At 37.7% G+C, this 25,639-nt stretch overlaps 1 protein-coding gene and 1 long non-coding RNA gene across 8 annotated transcripts in view; one reads left to right on the top strand and one right to left on the bottom strand.

Moving 5' to 3' along the window:
* The window catches only part of tnksb (tankyrase, TRF1-interacting ankyrin-related ADP-ribose polymerase b), a 36,019-nt gene extending 12,383 nt beyond the window's left edge, over positions 1-23,636 (top strand). For 2 of the 7 annotated variants that reach the window (XM_067439569.1, XM_067439566.1), the window contains 23 exons: positions 520-540; positions 2,650-2,744; positions 3,861-3,927; positions 4,058-4,244; positions 5,310-5,428; positions 5,516-5,607; positions 5,687-5,765; positions 6,652-6,823; positions 6,949-7,028; positions 10,916-11,061; positions 11,157-11,322; positions 12,826-13,045; positions 13,135-13,244; positions 15,195-15,383; positions 15,924-16,161; positions 17,871-17,950; positions 18,048-18,168; positions 18,264-18,361; positions 18,444-18,518; positions 19,130-19,235; positions 20,117-20,303; positions 20,400-20,556; positions 23,219-23,636. In XM_067439569.1, the coding sequence (XP_067295670.1) occupies positions 520-540; positions 2,650-2,744; positions 3,861-3,927; positions 4,058-4,244; positions 5,310-5,428; positions 5,516-5,607; positions 5,687-5,765; positions 6,652-6,823; positions 6,949-7,028; positions 10,916-11,061; positions 11,157-11,322; positions 12,826-13,045; positions 13,135-13,244; positions 15,195-15,383; positions 15,924-16,161; positions 17,871-17,950; positions 18,048-18,168; positions 18,264-18,361; positions 18,444-18,518; positions 19,130-19,235; positions 20,117-20,303; positions 20,400-20,556; positions 23,219-23,305 (2,892 nt within the window). In that variant the 3' untranslated portion in view covers positions 23,306-23,636. Of the gene's footprint in view, positions 1-519; positions 541-2,649; positions 2,745-3,860; positions 3,928-4,057; positions 4,245-5,309; positions 5,429-5,515; positions 5,608-5,686; positions 5,796-6,651; positions 6,824-6,948; positions 7,029-10,915; positions 11,062-11,156; positions 11,323-12,825; positions 13,046-13,134; positions 13,245-15,194; positions 15,384-15,923; positions 16,162-17,870; positions 17,951-18,047; positions 18,169-18,263; positions 18,362-18,443; positions 18,519-19,129; positions 19,236-20,116; positions 20,304-20,399; positions 20,557-23,218 lie in introns of all 7 variants that reach the window. The other 5 variants (XM_067439567.1, XM_067439564.1, XM_067439568.1 and 2 more) reach the window with 3 other exon arrangements.
* Positions 23,637-24,455: 819 nt separating this feature from the next.
* On the bottom strand, positions 24,456-25,542 carry LOC137072074 (uncharacterized). Its single transcript, XR_010904612.1, has 3 exons — positions 25,466-25,542; positions 25,338-25,382; positions 24,456-24,783 (listed from the first exon to the last, which is right to left on the bottom strand). It is a non-coding gene; the product is annotated as an uncharacterized lncRNA (long non-coding RNA).
* Positions 25,543-25,639: the final 97 nt, after the last annotated feature.

Genomic DNA, 25,639 nt, shown 5'->3' with positions numbered 1-25,639 from the left:
CTTGCTAGCACAGAAAGCACGGTGGGGACTGTTTTCAGGCGCTGTGTGATATCATTGCGCCGCTGCACCCATGGTACGGCAGCAAAATTCCTTGATTATTACGCAGGAATGAGAGAATAGTTCCTAGACATATCAGTCTATAAAATTACAACTTTTCATTTTCCGTCCGTCTTAGTAGACAATGTAACTATACACATCATAACATGTAAATAGGAAAATGTTGGTGTTATTTTGTCTCTTATTGAGCAGTAGGCTAGATTGAGCTGTTGACCTCCAGTCTTCGTGCTAAGCTAGGCTAGCGGTGTGTGGGTCAGAGAGTTACGACACGCACAGAGATGAGAATAGTATGTATGGACTTATCTAACTCTGAGGGATACGGTGGATAAGCTAAAGTCCCAAAAAGTCGGAGGGTTCCTTTAAGTTTTAGGTTTCAAGCACCACAGTTAGCTCTGATGGATAATATGTTAGTTTATAGCTAATTTTTTGTTTTGTTTTGTTTTTTGTTCTGGCGACGTTCAGTCAACATCACAAAAAATGCTGGTAAGTTTATTTTGTGAAACAGAAATTAGTTTTATTTGGTCTTGTGATTTTTTTATTTTCATTATTATTATTTTTATTTTTGTTCATTTTTGCCCCTAAAAATCCATCCATATGCTGGTTCACACTCAAAACGCACAGAAACCTGCCTTATTTTCTGCTGGTCACAATCCATCAATCAATCAATAGCGCTGCTAATGTTTTGATGACTCCTGCAGGTTCTGAAAAAAAATCAAGGCTTTCTTTTACCTCAGTCTTTTATTTATTTATTTTTATTTACTCTTTTCACAAAACTTCTCTAAACTGTCTGCCTTTGCAAGAACTCCACCATGTTTCCACACCTAAACCCCGCCTCCACATCCACGCATCATCGCTCACGTTCTTGAATCCGTTTGTTTGATTAGTTGTGATCAGCACGCATGCTCTCCACGAACGTGGTGTTTAACTCCTGATTTCTGATTGACATCCTGTCCTGTTCAGACCCATTGTGTGTTTGCTAGAAACGTTGCACTGTTGCCCATTGCTTGTGCTGTACTCTATTTCAGTTCTCATTAATAATGATATGAACATGAATGTTGCCTCTCCATCCTGCACTGAATAATATAATTCTCTCAGAGAATGCGTCATACTTTTGAGGCAGATCTTCATTACTGAATGGCTGCGTTGTTGAGATTGGTTGTCATGCTGGTTGTTTTGCTGTGGTTGTGTTTAGGCTGTCACAAGGGCATGTCACCATTATTTCTTCATTATTCACTGCATGATCTGAAAATGAGATTTTTTTTGTGTGTGTTTGTGTGTTTAGACTATTAAAGTTATTAGTGGTTTATTGAGTCACTTATAATCATCTCCTCTTAAGCGATTGAGCTCAATGCCAGATTGCAGCTGTAAATGCCTATTTGCACCAAGAGGCAATAGTGCGCAACAGTGACTGCTGACTTTTTTTAGTGGTTCCACAAATTATTCCCATGTTCACCAAAAGAAATTCAAAAATCTTTTAACCAAGATATCTAAGCCATGAACCAAATTCAACCAGCTCTGACTGACAATTGAGTCTGTGTATTTAAGGCAATACAATGCAAATTATGTAATTTAATTAAAAATGATGGTAATATAAAATATAGAACCATAAGTATTGTATATTATAAGTATAAAACCAATGTATTTTTCATTTTAATGCCAAATAATGTTGGGAACGGACATCATTTTCAGTGCTTCATGGGAGGTTGTTGTTGGTTCTTTTGCCTCTTTTTATTTCTGTTTCTATGTGACAGTGGTTATTTCCTCTTATTATTGGACACTTTTAGGAGAACTATGGGTAGAGACACTGAATTTAGCATATATCATGGCTAATGAAGTATAATGCGCATCACCTTTTAAGGCATGTGATTTGGCCCAAGTGTTTCGCTTTTTCGGTGTGACCTTTCGTCTGTGATTTGTTCCACTTTATTTGTTCTGTTCTTGGTGCGAGTAGGCGTTTACAAGTTCTTTAAGATGTTTAATTATATCTGTATATTTACAATTCAATGTGGACTAGAAACGGATCCATTCACACCAAGGACAATAACTATAACAAAGTTTTTAAAAAAATCAGTCTAAACTAAATCTAGCTTCAAGACCACACCTTAACTATAATGATAATAGCACAGAGAAACTATATCATTGGGATCACTTTCAGAAAGATTTTTTACCAGCTATTGAATGATTAACAGCTATTGAACATTGACAGCCAATCAGAATCCATCTTGCTGTTAAGCGCTCGAGCACTTAAAGTGACAGACGACAAAACTGCAGCACGTGATTAGAATAAACAGGACGATATCGTCCACTGGTGTGACGCTAATATAGTTATCGTTCCTGGTGTGAACAGGCCTTTAGGCACTGCTTCTCCATTTGCATCACTAGGATGTCATTTCAAACCTGAACAGCTCATTGTGTAAGAAGTTAGCTGTCTGACTAATGTTGGGAAGAGTTACAGTCAGGTTTTTATAATTAAATTTGAGGTTAGGTTATGTGAGATGAGCACTTGTATTATTAATGATTATAATTTAGCTCCATTAAGTTTACTAAATATATGTTCAGACAGGCTGTTAATATTTCTCTCTTCTTTTGCAGTCCACCCCTCTTCACCTGGCCGCTGGTTATAACCGTGTGCGTATTGTGCAGCTACTGCTGCAGTACGGTGCTGACGTCCATGCCAAAGACAAAGGGTGAGCAACTACTCCTTCCTGTCTCTCTCTCTTAATCATGTAGTGTCCCGAATGTAAAGCCAACATAATATACAACCTATTTTTACTTCCACAATTTGGCACATTTTAAAGTCTAAAACCTACCGCATTGTTCTGAATAAAAGACGAGCCCCGCTTTTTCAAGAATGTACCTTTAGGAAAAAGGCTTTTTGAAGACCAAATCTTATTTCGTATTTATAAAATTTATAAAATCGTATTTTATAAAGGACATTTTTCTTAGGAAAATGTTCTTATTTCAAAATAATTGTCATAGTGCATATTTTCCATACTTTTTGGCATACCGTAAAAATAACCTGTAGTACATTTGAATTTAATAACAATTAGGCTATTCATCTCATAGTGAAAACCATGTGGCCTACCAAAATTTCATTAACAGTAGAAGAGATCTGGGTACTATCTTGCATTTTAAAATCACATACGGGGGAGGGTTGGTCCCGTCAGAGTGCCACACAAACATGACAGTCACAAGGCTCTTATACAGTAAGCTTTTTTTGACTGTTATGTTCTTGTCTGTCAAGGCTGTCTTTATGCGCTTGTGTAGACTGGGTAAACCCTGTCTAATCTGCCAGCGATTTGATTTCGCCCTGGAACTCGGTCTGGAATCCTGTGCAGTAATTTCTACTGCTTCTGTAACACTTTTGTGGGAACCAATCACAGACTGGCTTATCCACCTGGTGCCCTATTAGCTGGTTTAATACAATGACAGATAGTGAAGCGATGGATTGATGCCTGTTGATCACGCCTCTTGTGGTCTGATTGGTTGAAGGACTATCCAATTGTGTACAGAGTCATTTGAATAATGCTCGTTGATCACACCTCTTGTGCAGTAGAAACTACAGAGCAGACTCGCCAGACCAATGGTGATAGCCAGACAAGTGCTTGCAATATTCTAACATTACACTCTGACACACCGTATTTCTTGGCACGTATTACAATCTGAATTGTGAAATTCTCCTCTCTCTCTCTCTCTCTCTCTCTCTCTCTCTCTCTCTCTCTCTCTCTCTCTCTCTCTCTCTCTCTCTCTCTCTCTCTCTCTCTCTCTCTCTCTCTCTCTCTCTCTCTCTCTCTCTCTCTCAGTGGTCTGGTTCCTCTGCATAATGCCTGCTCTTATGGTCACTACGAGGTCACAGAGCTCCTGTTGAAGGTAAATAAAATAATCTAGCCCATACTTACTGATTGAAATATATTTGCTCCCCCAGCACAGATGCTTTATTGTTTTGATTCTTAGTTTCTCTTTATTGTGATTGATGGTTTCCTGTACGTCTCCCTTCCAGCACGGGGCGTGTGTTAATGCCATGGACTTATGGCAGTTCACCCCGCTACACGAGGCGGCCAGTAAGAATCGAGTGGAGGTGTGCTCACTGCTGCTCAGTCACGGCGCCGATCCCACACTGCTCAACTGCCACGGCAAGAGTGCGGTGGACGTGGCGCCCACACCTGAACTTAAAGAGAGACTCACCTGTAAGTGCCATTCCCCATGCTTATTTCAATATTAGTTGCGATTAGTGCTGGGCGGTATACCGGTTCAAACCAAATACAGGTATTTATTTTTGTTATGATATGAATTTTGATGATACCGCAATACTGGTATATGTTGCTTTAAACAACGTTTGAAACGCGGTGCAGCACAACACTTTATATAGGGGTCCTGTTGCACTGTTGTGAGCACAGCTTCATTCACTATTCCTTATGTTATCCACTAATATAGTTCACTTGAAGGAGTGAATGAAATCAAGTGTGTGAAGTATATCTGTAAACTCTTTTTGAGATTGAATGTGTGCACTCAATAATGTCCACTGTGGTTTCGGACACCACTACAAATGGCTGTCCCTTCAAATAATGATTATATAGAGGGCGATTTCGGATTCAGTCCTTGGTGACAGCAGAGAATTCAAACTTCACGTGGCACACGCATGAGAGTGGTTCGTGACAATGATGCCAGTTAATAAACAGACTGACAATTCAAAGAAGATTGGGCAAAAAAAGTAACTGCTTTATTCCTTCTGTGTTAAACTTGTCATTTGTTCAGCGACTGTAGAGCTCTTAAATTAATTGAAAATATCCTTAGACCTTTTTAATTGTTCTTCTGCGTTTCTCCTTCGTTTCGGCAGTTTGTTGTTATATAGGGTTAGATTTTTAAAATGCTTAAGGTGCCCTCAACTAAAAAAAAATCTCCCCGTGGTTATATTTTAATATTCATGTATTTGTAATGAGTGTGTTGCTGGTCTGTTTTATCGGTTGTTGTCTCCCCACAGCATCATTTTGTGGGGTTTTGCAAACCTGTATTAACTGTAGTGTGGAATTTTTCTACAATATTCACTCATGACAGTAAACCTACTGCAGTATTTCCTCTCTCAATCAGTAGAAAATGTGGTTAACACCCAGTCATGCATATAAAAAAAAAAATACCGTCGTATACAGAGAAAATTATATAATTTAGAACAATATTGTTCAAAAACAAGTTTTTGGTCATACCGCCCAGCACTAGTTGCAATCATTTGACCTTGTGCAATTTTTCTTTTTCAGATGAGTTCAAAGGACACACGCTTTTGCAAGCGGCCCGTGAGGCAGACATGGCAAAGGTCAAGAAAACGGCTCAAGAGATCATCAGCTTCAAACACCCTCACTCGCACGACTCTGCTCTGGTGAGTGCAGGACAGGATCTCCTCTGAATGAAGGCTTTTAAGGATGTGTTTATTAAGGTATCTCTATCTAACCGTTTTTGTTTGTAGCACTGCGCCGTAGCCTCTCCTCATCCCAAACGCAAACAGGTCACAGAGCTACTGCTGCGGAAAGGTGCCAACATTCATGAGAAGAACAAGGAGTGAGTGTTCGACTTTGTTAGATACAGTCAAATCTCTCGGTTGCCGTTTCTTACGTGCTCTTATTCTTTCTTCCCGTAGTTTTATGACTCCGTTCCACGTAGCAGCTGAGCGGGGTCATAATGATGTGCTTGAAGTTCTGCAGAAGCATGGAGCAAAGGTATCAGCATGGGATCTGTTCCAGGACCTAGTGAGCTGCTTTGCTATATGCCGTCTACTTTGGCAGCTCCTTTTATCTTCAACTATATTTTAAACGCATACATTTATCTGTTATCTCAGACCCTACACGGGATATGATGTCACACTCCAGGGCTTCTTTTTTTAAATGAATCAAATTGAAAAGGATAAAACAATGATACATTCAAAATAATGGCAACACTTTACAATTAAGTTTCAATTTTTAACATTAATGTATGAACTAACATGAACTAACCATGAGCAATACATTTGTTGTTGTGTTTAATCTTTAACGTTTGTTAATAAAAATACAACTGTTCAGTGTTTGTTCATGTTAGGTCACAGTGCATTAACTATTGTTAACAAATACAACTTTTGATTTTAATAATAATTTTAATAATATATTAGTGAATGTTGAAATTAAGGTAACATGAGCAACGTTTGAAAAAATACTGTAAAACTGCAGTTGATTATTAGTTTAACTACTGAAACCTTATTGTAAAGTGTTTCTCTCTCTCTCTCTCACTCAATTATTTATTTATTTATATGAAATAAATACAAAAAATATATAAATTAAATAAAAATATAAAATTGACAATATATAATAAATTTTACTACTGTATTATTTCACTGTACAAATAAGTGTATTCTCTTTAAATTACAATACTAATATTTATGGCTGTCTAAATGTCTTAATTTTCAGACATTAAACCATCAAACTTTTGTTTTGACTGAAGGCCTTTCTTGTACATAGAAAAAGTCTTATATATTTGAGTTCAGCTCAGGCAAAAACAAAAGTGTTGCGTGTATTATTTTGTTCTGTGTAATAAACCTTTTTCACTGAGCTCTGTGAGTGTGTGTGTGTTTAGGTGAATGCTGCGGACACACTGGGACAGACAGCTCTGCACAGAGCGGCCCTTGCTGGCCACATCCAGACTTGCAGACTATTGCTGAATTATGGAGCCGACCCATCAATCATTTCATTGCAGGGCTTCACCGCCTCACAGATGGGCAATGAAGCTATTCAACAAATACTTAATGGTACTATTACAGTATTACATCTATTACTCTGAGCTTTATTTGCAGTGTGTTTAATGCATTTTCTGTCATTTAAACGCTAAAGATGTCCTTAATCTCTTGTGATTTTCACGCATTTATTTCTCCAGAGAACATTCCTCCCCGTAATTCGGATGTGGATTATCGCTTTCTCGAGGCTGCTAAAGCCGGAGACCTTGACACAGTGAAGGTAAATAACAGTTTAGCTACTTTAATGTTAACGTGTTCAAAATCTATTTCACTTCCAGGCACTTTGGGGCAGTCTTGGCCTAATGGTTATAGAGTCAGACTGGTAACCCAAATGACAAAAAGGAATTTTAAAACAGATTTTATCCATCAGGAAATCAATAGCTATATGTACTTGCACTGAAATAATCTGTTAATAATCGGATTGATGGCTTATCCGACTGAAAAGCCTTCATGTAAACCCCTTGACCAATCTAACTGAGCTTGATATAAATACAGTTTTGATTCAGATTGAAAGGGATGCTGTGGACCTAAATTAATAACCTGATCAATAGAGTGGAAGACTAATTCACCACTGGTTTCTTTGAGATTTTCCTATGGGATTTTACGTATAAAGGGGTTTTTCAATTTAAATATATATATGCAAAATTGTTAAATTATTTTAAAAGGTATATTGAAGTGACTATTGTAATGATCATAATATTTTTTTAATGTATATATTGTTAATTGCCATGAATATAGCCATTTCTGCTAATATGGTGGTAAATCATAAATAAATAAACCCCATAATCCCAACGGAACCAGTGGCAATTTAGTCATACCTGCACCACTGTATTGGGAAAAAATTAAAGGACAAGTCCCGTGAATTTTTAAGTTTATCTTGATCGTTATATCTTTTTGAGTAAAGTCTATAGAAAAAAAATGAACCGGATTGGTTCTTGCAACGCGGAGTTATTAGAGTTCCCAGAGCCCCCCTCAGCTCAAACAGCAGCTTTGGGGGCATGCACGTAACGGCTGTCTTTGTGCCTCTTAATAGACACAGAATGCAATTTAAATGTCTGTCCAACATGAACAGGTCCCTTACATGACAACGAGATGCGTTTAGCCACTTAGCCATTGTTTAAATTCACCTGTTTTAGACGGCTAGCTGTGTCTCGCGCTGAAGTCCCGTGGGGTCTCAGCGGTAGACGGAAAAAAGGAGGAAATGCCTCTTGTCCAGTTGGGGAAGAGCGTTGTGTGTGTAAAGCAAGATTTTAAATTACTGCACATCTTTCCTCAAGCCGTGTGTGCTAGGGATCCGCGATATACCGGTACTGGAAAAATACCGGTATATATTTTATTTAAAACGGTACGATATCATGATTTGGCACATTTCGGTATATGCTGCTGTTCTGAAGTTCACCGCTAGATGGCAGCGCGCTACCCAAACTGACCCGAAACAACCGGCAAATGTGACAACAATATAGACGAACAAAATGGATAAAGCAGTTGAATCTCACTCAAGATGCCCAAAACGAATTAATAAAGAGAGGAGTAGAAGTGACATTTGTAATGACTTTGCTTATAAAACTGATGAAGAACCATCAAACCTAGCCAAGAAGCATCTGTCACTATCCTGACTTTAAGACTTCTTAAGAGATCGACAGGTCAGTGATCATTCAAACCATCTCATTTAGACATTATTTTCTTTTAACACTGATCAACGCACACACATAGCCTAACATAAGATCGAATATCACAATCTCCAGCGTTCGTTTCAACCAATGACATTTAGATCTCATTATATTTGCACGCGTACTATTGCACTATTTACATTCCCGTTAGACACAACTGCCTGTGTTTATGTGAATAACTTACTCACTAAAGACGGACATTTGTACATAATTCTGTGTATTTGACTGTTTAAGGAAACTTAATGTGTAATGTGCGAGCGTGACTAAGTGACAGGCGTGTGTGTGTGTGTGTGTGTGTGTGTGTGTGTGTGTGTGTGTGTGTGTGTGTGTGTGTGTGTGTGTGTGTGTCGTATGAGCTCATATCTCCTGTAACCGTTATAACGAAATGCTATAAAATCTCTTGCATGTTCAAATGATTTCCGTTATCCATCCCGAGACGAGCGTGAAATGTTGAATAGGATTATGCAGATTGCTTTAGTGTAGTGCGATGTCTTTTGAAACCAGAAGCAATTTGCTAATTTTGAGAGATTTTTGCTGAAATTATTTCTCACAAGAAAGTTTTCAAATGACTGACTTGATGTGATAAGCTTTGCTGATTAATTTGCTAATAAACATTTGTGGTAATTTCCCACTTTATAAACTCAAAACTTGCATAATTGTTCTCATTCGCGTGCAATATACCCGCGCTAATATCAGACCTTGTCGTATCGATTTAATATCGGTACTTCGGTATTAGATTGTGGTACCGTACCGAAGCCAAAATTGTGGTATCGAGCCATCCCTAGTGTGTGCACAAATGGACGGATAAATAAAGTTTACATTACCTCCACAGTGGCTGCACCCGTCTTTAACCATGGAATGGCATTATTCTTCAACCGGCCCGGCTGTGTTGTGGCTTTGTAAGTTAGTCAAGTGTTCGCTGCAAATTTATACAATTCGGAAAGGCACAAACGCGAACAACTTCTTCACTCGTGAGCCCGATCGGATCTTCACTCTAGTGATGTCCGGTCACGAACGAATTTTTCTTTTGAACTGGTTCTTTTTAGTGAACCGGGCGAACCAGTTCACCAAATTGGACTGAATCGTTCTAAACGGTTCGCGTCTCAAATCAGCATTGATCACACACGTTACTTTAGTTAGAGATCTGATGAACTCACGAGCCGCTGATACTGAGCATGCGCGAGTAACTGAACGAGCAGCGGTCCTCTCCTCAGGATCAGCAGTACAGAATCGAAAACTGTTTCTCTCGGACACGTTCAATACTGAGAACCGTCGAGCTAATGAGCAAAGCCTCTTCATACACACGATGCTCTTCCCCACTGGACTGTTTTTCCGTCTACTGCAGGACTTCAGCGCGAGACACAGCTAGCCGCCTAAAACAGGTGAATTTAAACAATGGCTAAGTGGCTAAACGCATCTTGTTGTCGTGTGAGGGACCTGTTCATGTTGGACAGACATTTGAATTGTGTCTGTTAAGAGGCACAAAGACACCAGTTACGTGCATGCCCCCAAAGCTGCTGTTTTAGCTGAGGGGGGCTCTGGGTATTAACTGTAATAACTCCGTTTTGCAAGGACCAATCCGGTTCGGGTTTTTTTCTTCTATACACTGTAAAAAATTATTTAGAAAAAAAGTTACCTGGTTGCCTTAATTTTGAGTTAATACAATGAACATTTTTCGAGATTCGACAACCTTTATTAAAATATTATTAAAAGTTTTTTTAAGCATATTGTGTGTGTTTTATTTCTGATGATGCAGTGAAACATGCCAAACTGTGCTATTTTCATGATTTATCAAATTTTTTATGTGGTTCAGATTCAAAAATATTTTGAGTTTCTATTTATTAAACAAATGTCCTTCATTGTATCAACTCAAATTTTTAATTTCAATAAACTCAAAATTTTAAGGCAACCAGGTTACTTACTTTTTTAAGTTAAACCAACAAAAAATAACCTAAATTTTTTACAGTGTAGACTATACTCACAAAGATATAACGATCAAGATAAAATTAATAATTCACCGGAGTTGTCCTTTAAGCATGAATCCGACTATTTAATCAGTCGGATTCCAATATTCCTTGTGCACAGGGCCATTGTTATGATTTACATAAGTTTTGCATCATATAAACATGTGAATGTTTTGTCTTATGAACTGGTTAGTGGATGAAAATGTAATGTTTACTAAATATGTGCTAAAAAGCTTTTTTTAAGATATGTCATCAAGGCAAATTATGATCAGGATAGACTTTCTCCGGTTCTGATTATGGCGGAAGAGCACAGCACTTTTAAAAAAAAAAAAGTAATGAAAAAAAGTAATGCACATATACATAATGTTCAGTCCGATTGACAAAAATTTGTTCATGTAAACAGGGATTTATCTCTAATAAATGATTTATTGGATGGTGGTTTGTGAAGGAAAATGTTTTTGTGTCCTCCACAGCAACTGTGCTCTCCTCAAAACGTGAACTGTCGTGATCTGGAGGGCCGTCACTCCACCCCGCTGCATTTCGCTGCCGGCTATAACCGCGTGGCTGTGGTGGAATACCTGCTGCATCACGGGGCCGATGTGCACGCTAAAGATAAGGGGTACGATCATCTTCCTCCGAATCATGGTTGGCGTGACTGTCTTAGCTCTGTGTTGACATTATCTGAGTGTCACTGACTCTTTTTCTCTTGATCAGTGGTCTGGTTCCTTTGCACAACGCGTGTTCATATGGTCACTATGAGGTGGCAGAGCTGCTGGTGAGACATGGAGCTTCTGTGAATGTGGCGGACCTTTGGAAGTTCACACCGCTGCATGAAGCTGCAGCCAAGGGCAAATATGAGATCTGCAAACTACTGCTCAAGGTTTGATACATCAGATGGAGAAATCATGCACATGTTGCCTCATAATGAATACCATTATTGCGGGGGAATTTCATATATAATTTTTATATCGTTGAGATGCTCTCGTCTTATTTTGCCACACTCTACATTTCACTTTCAGCTAACAAATACTATTGGATAAACAAATCCATGTTACACAGCTTATGTGTATGGTATATAATGTATTAATATAATATTATTCAATGGCCTGAATTTATATATATATATATATATATATATATATATATATATATATATATATATATATATATATATATATATATATATATATTTATATATATCTGTAATACAGTATATTTGTACAATTTTTAGTACAATTTTTATTATAAAAACAAACAGTATCCTAACAATACACAAGATTTTTTGGTTGAGAATCTCATTTAACATTTTAGCTGACATTTAGATAAAAACCAAATGTACCCCAGGTAAAAAAATACATGCTTTTAAATGCATTAAAATGTTCTTGAGTGTTTTAAGTACAATAAAAATTAGGGGTGACCCCGAAAAGTCGAAGATTTGATGCATCGATATGCAGAGCCTGATTCGACCTTCGATCTCACGGTCGAATCTTCGCGGGTGTTATAAAACGAGGATCATACCATTTTGGCAACATGGGGGTGCTCAATATTTTAAAGACGTGTCACGGCGCTGAGCTGATCATCGGTGTGCGACCCCTTTAAGGACGCTGAGCTGCGCCTTTAAAATTTCAGCATTCAGCGCCTGTCCGCGGCCACTCGGGAAGTTGTTTAAAATCCTGCTGCACCACAGAGCGCTTTCAGGTGCCAGGTGGCGGTGTGAATGAGATCCTGAGGCGCGCGGGGCTGAGCTTCGCGTGTGTCTTCCTTTAGGCAAAATCGGCATGTAAACGCACTCAACGTGTTCTTTTCCTCTCTAGGCAGGTATTTTTTTCAGGTTTATTTATCAAAATGTTCTTTTATATATTTGTGTGATGTTCTGTATTTCGATCGCGGCTTTACCATGTTATGAGAAAACGGTTTATTAATGTTTATCCACACTTTTAGGCTATCTAAACCTAAATAAGAAAGCCATTGTCAGTTCGTCTTTCAGTTGGCAGGCAGTTTTGGTCGCTTTATTAAAAGGTGTTGCTGTGTGCAGTGTGTAAAGGAAAATAAAAATAGTTTTACCCTTCTGCTGACAGTGTCGTGACTCGTGCCCCTCCCAACCCATTCACACACAGATGATTCGACTATCAGTCGACCATAGAGAGATTCGACAATTCTGATTCGATTGTCTAAATCCTTAGTCGAGGACAGCCCTAATACAAATATACTACAATGCTTTTTTAATACATTTAATAGTATGTCTTTTTCACCTGGGACATTCGTCTTTGTCCTCATTCCAAGTCTGTTAGGTAAAACTGTGCCTTTAGCGACAACTTCAAAATTATATTTTGCCTTTTTTGCAATCTTAAATGTAGCACTAACATTTTGACTCTCTCTTCAGCATGGAGCTGACCCATCTAAGAAGAACCGCGATGGCAACATGGCTTTGGACATGGTGAAGGATGGAGACACGGACATTCAGGACCTGCTGCGGGGAGATGCAGCCCTGCTGGATGCTGCCAAGAAGGGCTGTTTGGCTCGAGTGCAGAAACTCTGCAGCCCTGAGAACATCAACTGCAGAGACACACAGGGCAGGAACTCTACACCACTGCACCTTGCAGGTAACGTAACTCAAGGTTTTTTCCTCACATTGAACACACATTTGTCTCATCTGTCTGGTGTTTTAATGATGAATTTGTTTTTTAATTAGCTGGTTACAATAACCTGGAGGTGGCCGAGTATCTCCTGGAGCACGGAGCAGATGTGAACGCTCAGGATAAAGGAGGACTCATCCCTTTGCATAACGCTGCTTCATATGGGGTGAGAGAACTGGGTGTGGGAAGGTCAAAGGTTTTTATTCTGCATATCTATGAAGGAGGGGTTTTGTAGAATACTTGCGCTAGTCTTTAGGTGTGTTCGACATCGGCTGCGGCTGGATGGATGCGATCGGCGAGAGTAGCCGAGTGCAGTCGGGGAGGAGCTGCAAACGGAGACGTGAAGTCGGACACTTTCTGCTTCTCGTGGTGACGCTTGCGCTGCGTTTGCAAACTTTATCACAGCTGAAGTTGAATAAATGCAGCATTTCTCAAATACACAGATGTTTCAAATGATATTTTCATCCAATACTTTATGTACTGTTTAATAAAGCGTCTATTTGGACAAGATTAAAGTTCAACATATAAAAATACACTGTCAATGAAGTGTTTTCAACGGTTTTTATCAGTTTTAGTTTGATAAACATGACAATATAACGTTGCGACTACATGAAAAGAGGTTTTACTGTTATAAATAAATGATTTGTGAGCATTAGTGTAACATAAGGTTTTAGAATAAACACGAAACACACGTGGTCGCTGTCTTGCGGTGAATCCGGCCAATCGTGGATCAGCTGTGTCGTCATCAGAGCACGAGCAGCCTCCTGCAGCCACCCTTGAGAATCTGCACCGGCTGCATCAGCCGGCTGCTCTCGAATCGCTCTCGCGGTACTTTGTTGACATACGTCACAGTCACGTGCCGTCGGCGCTGTCTCAAGTCGGACAAAATTTCTAACCGGCATGCACTGCTTCAAGTCAGCCGCCGATCGGTCTGCGCATCGCTAGGGGAAGTCGAACAAGCCTACTGTAACACACTTGTCACATGATCCTTTGAAGTAATTCTAATACGCTGATTTGCTGAAGAAACATTTATTATTATGATCAATGTTGAGAACAGCTTAATGATTTTGTGGAAAACAGTTCTTGTTTCAGGATTCATTGACAAGTAAAAGGTTCAAAAGAACATTGTTTATTTGAAGTAGTAACCATTTGTAACATTACATACATGCCATTTGTAACATACATGTCTTTGCTGTCACTGTATTTTAATTTAATGCATTCATTTAAAGTGTTAATTTCTTCAAAAAAGAATCTTACAGACCAAAAGTCAGTAGAGAACAGTAGGGCATGTAATGCCTATATCTATTACAATTTTAAAGTAATGATAACATGAGATTGCGTAGAATTGCACAAAAAGGAAACATTTTACACTGTATTCTCACATTTTTATTAAGCATTTAACAGTGTCATCTATTTACTCCAGTGGGTTTGTACAAAGTGCTTAAATTGCTTGAACTACTATAAAGTACCTTTACTACTATAAAGGTACTTGTAAAGTTCTTGCATTATTAAAAGACAATATTTGTGAAATTAGTGTTTATTTTATTGATAACTATTTTTTCACACCAAATGAGCACTGCAGCCCGTCTGATATAGATATAGAGCTATTTCACATTACTATGAGCGTGATATTGCTCCAAGTTTATGATACGGCTTTTATTCCTTAGGTCAATCGTATATTCATGAGAAAAATGTCAGTGCGAATAAGGAAAGCAATATCTTTGTCGAAGTATCCTTTCAATGGTTGAAGTTACCACAGTCATAGCATGTGCTACACTTAATTTGTACCATTTTTTTTTTTTTTTTACTTGTCTATGGATTTACCTTTTTTTAGAATTTGAAAGATGCTAACAATATTGTTTAAGTCCTGGAATTTCTTTTAAGAGTATCTGTCCACCCCCTTGTTTTAAAACCGAAAACTCTGAAGCTCTGTAAAATATTTGAATTGACTCAGTTATTAGCAAATGCACACCTTCTCAAACTGGCTAAATATTAGTTGATTGTTCTTGTCTAGCAGTAGATCATGAATTTGTACCCAATGCTGAACAGAAATATTGTGGTGTAATCATGACATTAATGCTGCTTCTATAATTGCCTTCTCTCTCGTTCTGTCCAGCATGTGGATATCGCGGCCCTCCTGATCAAGTATAACACGTGTGTAAATGCAACAGATAAGTGGGCGTTCACTCCGCTGCACGAGGCAGCGCAGAAGGGCCGCACGCAGCTGTGTGCATTACTGCTGGCACACGGCGCTGACCCCACCATGAAGAACCAGGAGGGACAGACAGCTCTGGACCTGGCCACGGTAAACTACCCAACTGTCAGATAATGCTCTAGTTATGAAAAGACAACAACTGACTTGATTTAAAGATAAGAGATTGATCCTTGAAGATCAACTTTATAGCACTGCAAAAGAAATGTTAAAGGAAAGAAAAAAATATGCATTTACATTTATTCATTTAGACTTTAAAATGAGGAATACAAGCAATTGTTTAAATACTTTGTGAAAATATATTTCTAACATAAACTACATGACCTGTTTCTGAAATAACAGAACACAGCGCTGTTCACAGTGTATTCACTAATGATAACGCATACAGCTTTTGACTTTAAAATGTATTATTCAATGTTGATATCAACATTCATTGAGATGCTGTAGATGTGTTCTTCATCGTTCATGTTTGCTAGTGTAGTGAACTACAATAACCTTATTGTAGTGTTACCAACATTACTTTCTTATGGTGATGAATCATGGACAATACAACCAGAAACATTAGAAAGTAAAAAAGTTTGGAAGTCATGTTGACTGTAGTATCAAGTTTATTTTCATTCATCTGTGTATCAGGCCGATGACATCCGTGCGTTGCTGATGGACGCGATGCCACCTGATGCCCTCCCCAGCTGTTTCAAACCTCAGTCCACCGTACTCAGTGCCGCTCTGATATCACCCGCCTCCACACCCTCCTGCCTCTCCGCTGCCTCCAGCATCGATAACCTGGCCGGGCCACTCTGCGACGGGGCCAGTGGAGGGGCGTCCGGTCCCGCTGACGGAGCCTCCGGAACTGAGCGGAAGGAAGGAGACGGTGAGAGACTTGGAGAAGTTGTGAAAAGAAGTTAGTGAAAAGAAAGAATTGAGCCGCCTCCATAAGAGTCATTCATTCAGGAATCAATCTATACTAATTGCGCTGTATGGATTTGATTCACTAAAAGAGCCAGCTTATGAGTAATTGATTAAAGAATCAAACTATACTCATTTGGGCTGTATGGATTTGATTCACTAAAAGAACCGGCTCATGAGTCATTCATTAAAGAATCAAACTATACACATTGCGCTGTATGGATTTGATTCACTAAAAGAGCCAGCTTATGAGTCATTCATTAAAGAATCAAACTATACTCATTGCGCTGTATGGCTTTGATTCACTAAAAGAACCGGCTCATGAGTCATTCATTAAAGAATCAAACTATACTCATTGCGCTGTATGGATTTGATTCACTAAAAGAACCGCCTCATGAGTCATTCATTAAAGAATCAAACTAAACACATTGCGCTGTATGGATTTGATTCACTAAAAGAACCAGCTTATGAGTCTTTCATTAAAAAATCAAACTATACTCATTGCGCTGCATGGATTTGATTCACTAAAAGAGCCAGCTTATGAGTAATTGATTAAAGAATCAAACTATACTCATTGGGCTGTATGGCTTTGATTTACTAAAAGAACCGGATCATGAGTCATTCATTAAAGAATCAAACTATACTCATTGCGCTGTATGGATTTGATTCACTAAAAGAGCCAGCTTATGGGTCATTCATTAAAGAATCAAACTATACACATTGCGCTGTATGGATTTGATTCACTAAAAGAGCCAGCTTATGGGTCATTCATTAAAGAATCAAACTATACTCATTGCGCTGTATGGATTTGATTCACTAAAAGAACCGGCTCATGAGTCATTCATTAAAGAATCAAACTATACACATTGCGCTGTATGGATTTGATTCACTAAAAGAGCCAGCTTATGGGTCATTCATTAAAGAATCAAACTATACTCATTGCCCTGTATGGCTTTGATTCACTAAAAAAACCGGCTCATGAGTCATTCATTAAAGAATCAAACTATACTCATTGCGCTGTATGGATTTGATTCACTAAAAGAACCGGCTCATGAGTCATTCATTAAAGAATCAAACTAAACACATTGCGCTGTATGGATTTGATTCACTAAAAGAACCAGCTTATGAGTCATTCATTAAAGAATCAAACTACTCATTGCGCTGTATGGATTTGATTCACTAAAAGAACCAGCTTATGAGTCATTCATTAAAGAATCAAACTACTCATTGCGCTGTATGGATTTGATTCACTAAAAGAACCAGCTTATGAGTCATTCATTAAAGAATCAAACTATACCCTGCATTGTATGGATTTGATTCACTATAAAAGCCAGCTTATGAGTCATTCATTCAGGAATAAAACTACTTATTGCACCGTATGCCTTTGATTCACTAAAAGAACCGTATCATAAGAGTCATTTGTTCGGTAATCAGACTGCGCTGATCACGCTGTAGGTTCTGTAACCGTGTTGAATTTCTGCTGAATATTATTTCAGTTAACACTGTTAAACTATTTCAGATCGACATTTTCTCCGCACTGGTAGAGGAACGAAAGTTTGAATACCTCTAATTGAATCTTATTTCATTTTAAAATCATTCACATCTAAAAAAAAAAAAAAAAAACTATTTATATTTTTGTCACTTTTATTTTGTTAATGTCATTTTTTTCCATAGCTGTCCTGGATATGAACATCTCACAATTCCTAAAGAGTCTGGGGCTTGAACATTTGAGGGACATCTTTGAGAGAGAACAGGTGAGATAGACAGACAGTCATCTTTGAACTTTATTTCTTCTTGTGCGTTGTTTCAAGGTCTCATCGTGTTTGTTACGGTTCGTCCATTTTCCATTAGATCACTTTGGATGTGTTGGCTGACATGGGTCACGAGGAGCTCAAGGAGATCGGCATCAACGCTTACGGACACCGCCATAAACTCATCAAAGGCATTGAGAGGCTGCTGGGAGGACAGCAGGGTGAGTGTCAATCCCATAAAATAGCAGTTCAGCTGGTCCTGCTTGCATCGGTATACTTTTATTAGATTTGAATCCTTTTATCTGTGACGCTGCAGGTGCCAACCCATACCTGACCTTCCATTGCACCAATCAGGGCACAGTTTTAATCGACCTGGCTGTGGATGATAAAGAGTTTCAGTCCGTTGAGGAAGAGGTAAAACATGAACACCTCTGGGCTGTTTCAAATACCCTTCTGCTTCGGCTCTGTGTGACTGGTGTTTGTTTTTTGATCACAGATGCAAAGCACAATTCGTGAGCACAGGGATGGAGGAAATGCGGGTGGCGTTTTCAGTCGATATAATGTCATCAAGGTAAAAACACACCAATTATATAATATAGCAACTTAACCTAGTTATTTCCCCCCAAAATGAAAATTGTCAGCCTCATGTTGTTCCAGACCCATGAGACTTTTGTTCACCTTTGCAACACAAATTAAGTTCTTTTTAATGAAATCTGAGAGATTTCTCTCCTTCCAACAAAAGTCTATTCACCCAAAACTCGGCTATAAAGTGATTTGTAAAATAAATCCATATGGATTGAACGGTTTAATCCATGTCTTGAAAAGACTAAATTGCTTTATATGATAAACAGGTTGAATTTAGGCTTTTATTCACATGTAAACATTGATCAGCGAACAGAAACCGAAGCTCAAGCAAACACGTGAAAACACAGAAGCTCAAAGTGCTGCGCAACACGATAATGAACCTCATTGGTTCTCATGCTTGAGCTTCCGTGACCATATTTTAATGCTGTAAACAATGTTTGCTGATCATTTGCGTTGTAAAGATGAACTAAAATCTTATGGGTCTGGAACGACATGAGGGTGAGTAATTGATGACAGAATTAAAATTTTTGGGTGAACTATCCCTCTAAGTATGCCTGTTTTATTCTTGAGCAAAGTCTAACTGAAGTTGTGACTTAGATCCAGAAGGTGGTGAATAAGAAACTGAGAGAGCGATACACACACAGGCAGAAAGAGATCGCAGATGAGAATCACAACCACCACAATGAGCGAATGCTGTTTCACGGTAAGTGCTGACCTTGCTTGTCCTATGAATTGAAAACATGCTTAGACAAATAAAATGTAAAGAATATATATCATTTTATTCACAACGTTTTTATTTTATTTTTAATGTTTGCTTATTTAGTTTTTATAGTGCATAAAAAGTACAGCTCAGTGATAAGAAATGTAGATTTCCTTGTTTGGACACAAATAATTCTGGTCTATTCTAAGATTTACCTTTTTGTCCCAGTGTAATTATCTTCACACTGGGAATATTTTGATATATAAATACATAAAATATTAAATCCATCAATGCATTGCTGTATTAAAATATTTTTTAATATTAAAAACAGGGAAAAAGCTATTCATGCAGTTCTTTTAAAAATTATAAATTAAAAATAAGTATCACTAAGCATAACTGTTTTCAACATTGATAATATTAATAATAGTGAAACTGAAGACTGACTTCTGCTGAAAACTCAGCTTTGCATCACAGGAATAAATTACAATTTAATATGTCAAAATATTACTTTTACTGTATTTTTGATCAAAACACAGCCTTGATTAGCAAAAGAGACAAACTTCAAAAACATTTAAAAAAAAATACAGACCATGCTCTTATGTTTGAGCTGCTTATTGTTAATTATTTACCTTTAGTAGGCCATTATAGTTTTATCCCTTATAAGACCACGAACCTTACCATCTACCTATACAAATTAAATGATTATTTCTAAATGACCTTCAAAGTTTAAGTTAAAAGTACTTTCTGTCAATGAAATATGCTGTAAATGCATCGTTGCTGCTATATGTAGCCATCAATTCCATTTTGTTTTGTTTGAATTGTAGTTTTGGTTTCATTTTAGTAGTTTTCATCATCCTAATCCTAAACATTTTTTGTTTTTTCAGGATCTCCATTCATAAATGCCATCATCCATAAAGGATTCGATGAGCGGCACGCATATATTGGTGGCATGTTTGGAGCTGGCATATATTTTGCAGAGAACTCCTCTAAGAGTAACCAGTACGTCTATGGTATCGGTGGCGGCACTGGCTGCCCCACTCACAAAGACCGTTCCTGTTACGTGTGCCACAGGTACATAAACACACACCTGATACACTAAGAGATGCAACATAAACACATGCACAAGTAGAGGTTTTTCATGATTTCCTCTGTGTTGATTTTCCACAGGCAAATGTTGTTCTGTCGTGTGACATTGGGTAAGTCCTTTCTGCAGTTCAGCGCCATGAAGATGGCCCACGCTCCCCCTGGACATCACTCTGTGATCGGCCGTCCCAGTGTCAATGGCCTGGCCTATGCCGAGTATGTGATCTACCGCGGAGAACAGGTACGGCTGGAAAAGAAACATTGCATCTTAAAAGCTCCCATGAAATCAAAATGGCTGTTTTTATGCCTTCTAGTATGAATTTTTTACTCTTACTGTTATCTATAGTGATCCAAAACAATGATAACATTCACATGTAGAAGATACAAGCATTCAAAATCCCATTTGAATTCTGCACAGAACACCGTATTTTAAAGTGATAGGGAAGAGAAGCTGTTCGAGTAGTGTTGGGTGTAATCAGTTACTGTAATTTAATCACTTTTCTCTTGAAAAAGTAAAGTAAGGGATTACTCTTGTAATTTAATTAGTTACTTCTGATTTAATTGAACTAACTATAATAATATATAATACAATAGTGTAATTAAAATCAGCATTAAAAGTCTAACTTTAAAATGCATGTTTTACATATCTTTCTCATATTTGTAATACTTTGGTCAGTTAATAAGAATAATGTATGCAGTTTTATATTATGTATTTGAGACATTTTATGTCTATCCGTGAATTGCTTAACTCAAAGTTGATTTAGGATTTAGAAAGTAATTAGAGGGGCGGCAGTGGCTCAGTGGTTCATGTAGGTTGTCTACAAACCGAAAGGTTGGTGGTTCAATCCCCGGTTCCACCTGACCAAGTGTCGAAGTGTCCATGAGCAAGACACCTAACCCCAGCTGCTCCCGACGAGCTGGATGGCGCCTTACATGGCTGACATCGCCGTCGGTGTATGAATGGGTGAATGTGAGGCAAAAATGTAAAGCGCTTTGGATAAAAGCGCTATATAAATGCAGTCCAATTAGTAATAAGTAATTAAATACTTTTTGGTCAGAGTAATTTGTTCAGTAATCTAATGACACTATTGAAGATGTAATTAGTAACTAGTAATTCATTACTTTTGTAGAGTAAATTACCCAACACTGGGTTCAAGATTAGGAGGAAACTGCGGTTTTACTGAACTCCCAACCCCCCAAAAAACGATTACCAACAAATAACAGATTGTACAACAAAATTGAGAATTGCTCTCTTTCAGAAGAAGCTTTTGTGCGTAGCTGGCATTGTACTCTCTTAGCCCCCACTTTGTTGCTGTATGTCTCTAGTCTCTGTGCTGTGAAGTCACTTGTGGGCGTGCCCAATGCTTTCACTGTAATGTTATTGGTGGACTGCACATCTTGCCATATCTATAGAAAATGCATTCACAAGTGATATATAAATCAATCAATCAATCAATCAATCAATCAATCAACTTTATTTATATAGCGCTTTCACAATCGCGATTGTGTCAAAGCAGCTTCACAGTATCAAACAGGACAATATTGCAACAAAATGACATAGTATGATGACATGTATTATAGTTTATAGAATTAAATAAAACCTAATTCATACATTTTATTTGTATATTTAGTTGAATAACTTTGATCATAATTTCAGTGTCCCCAACTGAGAAAGCCAAGCCAAAGGCGACAGTGGCGAGGAACCAAAACTCCATCAGGGCATGATGGAGAAAAATAAACCTTGGGAGAAACCAGACTCAGTCGGGGTGCCAGTTCTCCTCTGGCCTATTAACACACCGTGTAAGATTAATATTCTGGCAACCTTACAGGTCGGAAATCATATTAGATTGGAATATTCAAAATTTCAGGGTATCCCGGAAGAGACGGGTTTATTTAGGATGGTGTGTCGATTACACTAGAGTATGAATACTTGAAAGATCGGAGTTATTGCGTCGGAGACACTAAGATATTACACTAAGATATAAACTAAGATATTATTCTAATTTGACTAGAAATTAGACTTAAAAGAATTAAAAGTAAGCTGCAGAGTACTATGTAAACTACAGCAGTGCTCAGCATTTTAAATTATTAATTAGATTAATGATTGAACTATCAACAAATTAAACTCACTTGTACTGTCAAAAATGACTAAAATGTCACTCCCATTGGTTGTCGCTCGTGAAATGTACTTCTAATTTGCATAAACTTTTTTCTCCAATGGTCACTGTTGCTGGAAGTCGCCAGCGCTCCAATGAAATGAATGGCATCATGTCGCTGTGTGTCGCTGGTAGTGTGAAATAAGGCTTTAGGTTCTGGAAGCTATCCTCGGTAAAAATGGGCAGCACACAGATAGAATACATTTTAACCAGTGTTTTCTAAGTTAGTCTGCCTTATAGAAAGGCCAAACAAATGGCTTTTGGAACTGGGGTGGAAAAAATAAGCAAATCTTCGACATGGCAATAAAATGCTATACAGGTCTTTCTAGAGCAGCTCACCTCGTCCTCTTTTTCACATATTCTGTGGATGGGGATTATTTAAATCTGTGATATTGTGACTTCACAAGATCCCGAAGAAGTACATTGAAGTCCAGACGAGCTGTTTGTTGCAGTTCTTGTAAAGGGTTTTCTCTCTTAAAGTCATCTCCCTTTGGAGTGACTTTGAGCTTTGTAACCTTGCATATTAAATATTTTTTTATGCTCAAACATCAACATTACACACTAACTAAAGCTGAAGAAGTGGAAAAGCATAACAGGACCTCTTTAACTTGAGCGTTGTGTTTTTAGAATGGCAATGGTTAAACATGTCCGTCTAGTGCATTTACATTGAAAAACAATGGAAAAGTAATGCAGTGGAATGAAAAAAATGTGTTTTGTTAATGTGTTTTTGTTGTTGTTGTTTTTCAGGCCTACCCAGAGTATCTCATCACTTATCAGATAATAAAGCCGGACAGCACGCCTCAGTCCTCCACGGGAGCAGAGCAGAAGTCATAGTCAGCACACTGCGTTTGTACACACACTCACTCTCTCACTCACTCACTCGTTCACTCGTTCTTTCTCACTCTCGTTGCACAAAGGAAATGTGAACTTTCCCATGTACCCACGTCTTACCCATGGAATTCCCATGTATGAATTATGAATTTGCACTTTTAAAAACAAGTTACTTAAGTTATTTGAAAATAGTTGCAATTGTGAAGTCTAATGTACAGGTAGTATAAAGAAAACATGTAAAACTGACTGTTTAACAATGCTATTTGAGTTGTATTTTAATGGAACTTTTTTTTTGAGTCTGTTCATTTCTTTTAAATAAATCTCATCAACAGGACTCATTCATAGGACTCGCTGTTGATTGTTTATTCATATGAAATGGTATTGCCTTCATTATGTTTAGTCTCAACATTACAAGCTGGAATTGCAAAGGGGAGTAAAAATAATAAACTATGCCCACAAAAACAGTAATATTGTGAAATATTATAAATTATAATCACAGTTTTCTATTTTAATACCGATGTTAAACTGTAATTATTCCTATGATGTTAAAGCATCATGACTCCAGTCTTTAGTGTCACATGATCCTTCAGAAATCACTCTAATATGATGATTTGCTGCTCAAGAAACATTTATGATTATTATCAATGTTGAAAACAGTTCCAGTAGATTGGTATCTACAAATACATATTTACTATTAAGACAATGTATCATCTCTGACAATTTAAATACTACTTAGACACCAACTCATAGGAAAGTCATTGGGAATCTACATGAAAGTGTAGAAAATATAATCAGCTTAAGTTTTTATTTGGTCATTCATTTAGGAATTTGGGTTGCAAACTGTTTTCTTCACAGCCATTTTATACATCAATGTAAATGCAACACGGATTTGAATGTGCTACCAAACTTTATTTAACACAAGCAATCACGTAATGTGAAAAAGTTATTGCAGTACAAATTTTGTAAAATATTTTAAGTGCACTACTATTTTGAGCTTAATGATTAGACTTTTGAAGGCTAAGCAGATTGTAAAACAGAAATTACAGTAGAAAAGGGAAATATAAAGCGCGTATTGCAAAAACAAAAAACCAAGACAAAAAAAGATAAGGTTATTAGTTAAAAATATATCCAATTCAAGTCATTCTCCTGCTTTAAGTCAGCTGAGGATTTTTGGCTCCTGATAGATGGTCATCATCCTAAAAGGGAACGGCTGTGGCTGGAGGGCTTGCAGTGCTGGGGAACCTCTCTAGCACAATGATGGGCGGCTGCACAGCCACTGCAGGCCTGGAGTGGTATACGGGCGGATGATGTGGATATTGATGCGGATATTGATATGGATAATGGTAGAAACCAGGTGGAAAGGGATGTACGATACTTTGAAACCTGTAGGGTGCAAGATGCATTCCACTGAACTGATGCATAGGCATGATAAAAGGAAATGAAGGCACCGATTGAACTGGAAAGACCGGTCGATAGAAGTCCTGAAAAACACAATTATGATTCGTATCAGATTCGGTGAACAGCTCGAGTATAGTATATGTTTTTGAAAAAAGTATCTTATGCTTAATAAGGCTGCATTTATGTAATAAAATAATACCGTTACAAAAACGAATATTGCAAAATATTATTTTCTGTTGGAGTATATTTTAAAATGTAATTATTTTCAGCATCATTACTCTAGTCTTCACTCTTCAGTGTCAGATGATCCATCAGAAATCCTTCTAAGATGATGATTTGATGCTCAAGAAACATAACTGATTAATATCAGTTGAAACAATTCTTTGTGGAAAATGTGCTATTTTTTATTATTTATCACATTTAGTAAAGCTTTTATTAAACAAAACTATAATATAAATGTCTTCCACTTTTAAACAATTTAATGAATCATTGATTTTATATCAGTGAATATTAAAAAAATAAAATCGGTTTTTAAACCCTTATTCGGGAAAGATGATTGCATATTCCACAGCTACTGGAATATCTCTGCATATAATCACCATGCGGGCCAATAAGGGTTTAAAAAAAAAAGGATTACCTCAAAACTCAAATCTCTCGCCTTTCTGCTCCTGAGTTTCTCCACCTATATCCAGCAGACGTAATTACTTGAATGGTTATCATTATATATTACCTATTTACATTGTGAAAGTCATATTTTCAACTCACAGGAGCAGCCAGACTCAGACAGACTGCAGACAGGAGACTGAAAACCAAGATTAGGGTTGTCATCGCTGATTCTGACCTGCAAAGTGAACCGCTTTAACATTACAATCATGAAATGGTCGTTCCATAATTTTATCTTGCTTGACAGACTTTTGACCCACTTAGCAACTAAATTAA

The sequence above is a fragment of the Pseudorasbora parva genome, chromosome 3, assembly GCF_024679245.1.
Source record: "Pseudorasbora parva isolate DD20220531a chromosome 3, ASM2467924v1, whole genome shotgun sequence".
Taxonomy (NCBI): Eukaryota; Metazoa; Chordata; class Actinopteri; order Cypriniformes; family Gobionidae; genus Pseudorasbora; species Pseudorasbora parva.
The sequence above is the reverse complement of the archived record's forward strand: the minus strand, read 5'-3'. Positions and strand labels throughout refer to the sequence as shown.